This window comes from Hydra vulgaris, chromosome 08, assembly GCF_038396675.1.
Source record: "Hydra vulgaris chromosome 08, alternate assembly HydraT2T_AEP".
Classification (NCBI taxonomy): domain Eukaryota; kingdom Metazoa; phylum Cnidaria; class Hydrozoa; order Anthoathecata; family Hydridae; genus Hydra; species Hydra vulgaris.
This window is the reverse complement of record NC_088927.1, coordinates 14834721-14840512: the sequence shown is the minus strand read 5'-3', so window position 1 is coordinate 14840512 and position 5792 is coordinate 14834721. Positions and strand designations below refer to the sequence as shown.

Sequence of the window (5792 nt, the reverse complement as noted above, 5' to 3'; positions counted from 1 at the left end):
TTAATTGCATGCTAATACATCTGATTGACCAAAACCTGCTTGACAGCAATCAATATGGATTTGAAAAAAGTAGCTCATTATAAATGAAGAGCTTAGTGCTAAAAGTAACAAAATAAATATTGAGAAAATATAATTTGATCAGAGATATATTACTTTAAAATAAGGATTTAAAATGACTGATCAAAGTAGATTTTCTTAAAACATTTATTTTGTGACTTATGTACTTTTAGCAATAAGCTCTTTAAATGTACTCAGTGTAAAAGTTACCAAATTAATATTTTAACAGCCTGAGTGTAATTAAAAAAAGAACAGGGAAAAATAAATCTCAATCTAGTTGTTTTTAATTAAAGGAAAAACTTTATAAATTAATGCGCAATAGCTGAAGCAATAAAATTAAAACGAAAGTGAAAGTGGAAGTGTTTATTTTAATGCAGATTAATCAATAAACATTTTATTACAATCTAAAATATTACTAAAACCAATAAATATGAACTGTTGATTCAGTAGAAAGATCTTTTGTTTAACAGACTGGCTACAAAACGATAAATCTAAATTGGGTTAGGGACCAAATTTAGGTTTAATGTTTTGGCAGTAAAAACTGTGCTATTGGGTAATGACCAATCTGTGTTACTAGCCGATGACAAACCTGTCGAATAACAAAACATAAACAACGTGATCTGTTCTTTTCTTTATATCTTTATCTAATAAACTTTTTCTAAAGGTTGAGAAACAGTTAGTTTTCAAAAATAGAAAAATTTAAACTTGTCCATAGAAATTCCTAATTACAAATTATTACCATCTGAACACGAAATATTTAAAGCTTTTGATGAAAACAAATTTACTTTAGGCGTCTTTATTGATCTAAGTAAGGCTTTTGATACGGTGGATCATAATATTCTCCTGCACAAACTTAAAAATTATGGTATCATAAGTTTTAACTTAGCATGGTTTAAAAGTTATCTAACAAACAGGAAACAGTACATCTCGTTTAATGATAGTAAAACGGATTTAGCGACAATTTCCTGCGGCGTCCCACAAGGATCAATTTTAGGGCCCCTTTTATTCCTCATTTATATAAATGACTTAAATGAATTTTCAAATCTTAAATTCAATCTTATTTGCAGACGACACCAAATTATTTTATTCTGATAAGGATATTAATTCTTTATTTGAAACAGTAAACAAAGAGCTTGCAAAACTAAGTGAATGGTTTATAGCAAATAAATTATCCATAAACATAAAAAAAACAAAATATACTTTCTTCCATCGTCTTCATGAAAAGAGACTCATCCCATTATATCTTCCAATTTTAGTTGTAAATAACTCTTGTATAATAAGAGAGCGTTCATTGTTATTTTTTGGTGTTGTTATTGATGAAAATGTGAGTTGGAAGGAGCACATTATTATAATTCAAAATAAAATTTCGAAAAATATTGGTCTACTTTACAAAGCTAAGCAATTATTAAATCAAACCTGTTTAAAATACATTTATTTTTCATTTATTCATAGCTACCTATGTTATGCAACCGTTGCCTGGTGTAGCACTAACGTAACTAAAATAAATAAACTATTAATTAAACAAAAGCATGCTTTAAGAATTATTGGAAATGTAGATCGTTTCTCACACACTAAACCTCTATTCATTAAATTTAATATTCTCAACGTATTTCAACTAAATCTTTATCAAATTCTTATTTTTATGTTCAAAGTTAATAAAAAAATAGCACCTATTTTATTTAACTCTTTTTCGGAAAAAATATATCATCTATACCCAACACGATTTTCAGAAAACAATTATGTTCAACCTAAAACCTATTACTCTGTTACTAAGTTCTCAATTGCTAACAGAGGTCCTAATCTATGGAACATGCTATTAAATAATGAGTTAAAAACTATTTCTTCTATTAAACAATTTAAAAACAAACTTAAGCAAAAGCTTTTAATAAATGACAACGAATTAAAATTTTTCTGAAGCCTTTGATTAGGAGTAATCACGTTTGTCTATTTCTTTATAAATATGGTTTAACAGCGGCGGATTTACCATATGCGAGGCCATAGGCAAGTTATCTATTATATTAGTTGAGTTTTTAATTCTTGTGTTCTATTGTGTTTTGGATATTTATTAGAACGTAACGAAGCAAAAAACGCACATAGGTTTTAAATGTACATTAAGTATTTTTTTTATTTTGGATGAAGATGCACTAATAAGACTACTCAAAATGCGATACCATTTATTTTTTTCGCAGATTTTAGGAGGATCAATTCCATTGACTTAAAACTTAACCTTTCTGACTTTTAAAAACGCAAACTCATCAATTAAATCAGAACAGTCCAAGGACCGACTTATTTTAATTTCAATGGAAATTAAAGCTAATGCAGATAAGCGGTCTTGACCATAGTGGAACGTAAATAGTTTTTTATGAGTTTTAATTTAGAAAATGACCTCTCTGCGCTTGCCACTGAAATAGGGGAAGTTAGTAAAATTCGTAGGGCAATAAATAAATTTGGAAAAATTTCGATTAAAGAATTTGCCGTAATATACTTCAAAATTTGCAGTGCATCTTTCGATTCTGCCGAAGCTTCCATTCTTAAAAATGTATTTATTTCCGAGTATAACTCTTCATGGTTCACGTCCGATTCTTCTGTACTAGGATTTCTCAGTGATATTTCTAAATTTTTACAATCATTCAACAATTCATTTGCATTTAAACTTCGCATTTTTTCGGTACGGGTTAAAAAACCTAATATTTTGTTGTATGAATCAAGCATTTTGAATCTTTCATTTAAGCATACTAATGCAACATCAATTATTGCATTAAAAAAATCTACTTTATATTTAGACTTTCCATTTAGAGGTGTATCAGTTCCTTCATATTCAAAAAAACGTCGTTTTCGGCTAAGCCGCACTTGAGGGAGTACTGGCTCAGTACCTAATTTTATAGCTATTTCTTCAGATTTTTTAATAATCGCTTCAAATGATTCATCACTTCTGAATGATTCTAAAAAAATTTTCGTAGTTTCCACCTATTTTATCATAATAGAAATATCTGCCGAAGGATTCTGCATAACTTTATTTACTTTGTTAATTTCAAACAATAAATCATGCCAAATTGTAAGTGAAAGTATAAACTGATATGAGGATTTCTCATTTGCAAGACCGTTAGCTTCAGAAACAGCAACTCCAATTGAACTTGAATCTGCAACTTTGTATAAAGCTTCTATAATTTGAACCAAATTATCTTTTACAACTTTTATACTATTTATACGGCTTTCCCAACGCGTATCTGATAATGATTTAACAGTCATTTTACAAACACTTTGCAGTATGTCCCATCGAACGGTTGATGCAGTAAAAAATGTAAAAATTCGTTGAACAGTACCAAAAAAGTTAATTGCAATTGATACTGATTTTGCAGCATCACATACCATTAGATTAAATGTGTGGTTAGCACATGGAACGTAAAGAGCTCTGGGATTTTTTTCTTTGATTTAAGCTTGAACCCCTTTGTATTGCCCTCGCATGTTACCACCATTATCATACGATTGCCCGCGACAATTCATTAGATCCAAATTATACTCAGTTAATAAATTTAAAAAAGTTTCAACTAAACTTGAACCAGTGCTATCAGTTATGTGAAAAAAACCACAAAAAAATTCTTCAATTTGTACTTCTTCCTGATTAATTTTAACGCATCTCAAAAGAATTGAAAGCTGTTCCTTATGACTTACATCAGGAGTGCAATCCATGATAACAGAAAAATATTTTGATGACTGTACAGAAGATACGATAGTTTTCAGTATTCTTCTCGACATAAGTCCAATCATTTCATTCTGCACATCTTTTCCAAGATAAGTGTCAAAGCATTCTTTATTTTTTATTCGTTTGAGATGCTCTAACATAACTGGATCAAATTTTGCAATAAGTTCTACTTGTGCCAAGAAGTTTCCATTATTAGGCTGATAAAGTTGCTCACGGTGTCCACGAAAAGGTAATGATCTTTCAGCTAACATTAGCACTATAGACTATATAATTATAGCACTATACAACAAATACCCGGAACCAGCAGAACATCCCATCACTGCTCAGATTATGTCTTGTGCAACAGTAAAAATGTAAAGACAATATTATATAAAATAAATAAACAAACAAACAAAAAGTCATTCAGTTAGGAGGATGGAAAAACAGAAAAAGCCTTTGAGACGTGTAGGTGTATATGGGCAAAGATATATTTGTCACAGTCATTGTCAATGTATATGAGACTAGAAACCGCATACTCTTTCATATGGTTGCCAGGTATTATGTATAACGCAAAAAAAAAATTGCTACATACATAATAATAGATGTATATGTAAAGTTGAGTATTTTATAAAAATACTGTTTGTAAAAATACTGTACGCATACATTATATTGAATTTTAATAAATGAGTTTCGTTGTTTATATTTATTGTACTAAGAAAATTTTTTTATATTACTTGTACTAAGAAAAAAAAATGAGAGGCCACCTAAGCGCGAGGCCACCGGCAAATGCCTGCTTTGCCTGCGCTTAAAACCGCCGCTGTGGTTTAAATATATATTCTATATACAGTTTAATTTGTACATTATGACGTTGTTTTTTATCTGATATAATAAACTTTACATATATAAAAGACACATTATGATACTAAAAGGGTTTTTAAAAAATGTTTTTTGTTTTTGTTTGTTTGTTTGTTGTTCGTGTATTATCTGTTATTTTATGATTTAAATTCAAAAGGTTTATAAATCTAAAACCAGTTAGGAAAAAAATAATTTAATTAAAATAATTAATTAAAAAATCTTCGTATACTTTTGGATATATTACACTGTAATATAGCGTAAAATGTTTTTTAGTTTTTATTTATCGTTATTTTATTTTAACGCAACGTTTTGTTTAACGTTTATTTTACGAGTTACTTCGATTTGTATTTTTATAATTGACATTTTATTTAAAGGGGCTTGGTGATAAGACAGAACTTGTCTTCTTCTTGCCCCAGCCATGTAAGTATATATTTGTATTGCATAAACTTGTAAACTTTTCTTATCGGCGAAATACATAACAATAATAATAATAATAATAATAATAATAATAATTTGAAAGAAAAACTAACAAAAGGGGAGGTGGAATTATAACTTATATTAGGAATGATCAAGTTACCAAAATAAGAGATGACCTATCGATCTCAGATGCTGAGAGTGAGGTTTTAACAATTGAAATAACTAGAAACAAATCAAAAAACATACTGGTCTCCACGTGTTACCGACCACCTGAAGGTGATTTATTAAAATTTTCCAATCATTTAAAACAAATTTTTATAAAAAACAACAATAATCATAAATTGTTTACAATATTATAAACATGTCAATACTAAACATTTTTTTGACAAAATACTTCAACATTACATTTTCCCAATTATTAACAAACCAACCCGAGTAACTCCAACTTCAATCATAGCAATAAACAATATATTAACTAATTCAATCTTTGATACTTCTCTAAAGGCAGAAATAATAAAGTCAGATATATCTGATCATTTACCTATTTTCTTCTGCCTAAAACAAGATACAAAATTTATTAATAGTTGTAAAATTAAAACTTATTAAAGGAAAATCAACAAATTTTCTATTCAACAAATTAAAGACTCACTGGCGGCAGAGAGTGGGACAAGGTATACGAAGAATGCAACCTTTGGCATACTAGCTCTTCTTATTTTAACTTTGAAAAAATTTCCCTAAAAACTATAATATGCACTTCCCAACTAAAAAAAAATTAATAAAA

At 28.6% G+C, this 5792-nt stretch overlaps 2 protein-coding genes across 2 annotated transcripts; both read right to left on the bottom strand.

Annotated features, from left to right (window-relative positions):
- LOC136083049 (uncharacterized) lies at positions 1-3429 on the bottom strand. The gene is made up of 3 exons (XM_065802458.1): positions 3079-3429; positions 2742-3024; positions 1-98 (listed from the first exon to the last, which is right to left on the bottom strand). Exons 1-3 carry the CDS (start codon positions 3427-3429, stop codon positions 1-3), a joined length of 732 nt encoding a protein of 243 aa, XP_065658530.1.
- Positions 3430-3489: 60 nt separating this feature from the next.
- Positions 3490-4011, bottom strand: LOC136083048 (zinc finger MYM-type protein 1-like). The gene has a single exon (XM_065802457.1). The coding sequence runs from the start codon at positions 4009-4011 to the stop codon at positions 3490-3492; it is 522 nt and encodes a 173-aa protein (XP_065658529.1).
- Between the last annotated feature and the right edge of the window lie 1781 nt (positions 4012-5792).

What these genes read in the sequence shown, in the direction of transcription:
- LOC136083049 (XM_065802458.1), bottom strand. Translation starts at nt 3,429, where the DNA reads ATGGTATGTGATGCTGCAAAATCAGTATCAATTGCAATTAACTTTTTT. An exon ending in TATTGTTTGAAATTAACAAA is followed by an intron (nt 3,025 to 3,078) that starts GTAAATAAAGTT and finishes ATGATAAAATAG; the next exon opens with GTGGAAACTACGAAAATTTT. An exon ending in TTCATACAACAAAATATTAG is followed by an intron (nt 99 to 2,741) that starts GTTTTTTAACCC and finishes TGTTACTTTTAG; the next exon opens with CACTAAGCTCTTCATTTATA.
- LOC136083048 (XM_065802457.1), bottom strand. Translation starts at nt 4,011, where the DNA reads ATGTTAGCTGAAAGATCATTACCTTTTCGTGGACACCGTGAGCAACTT.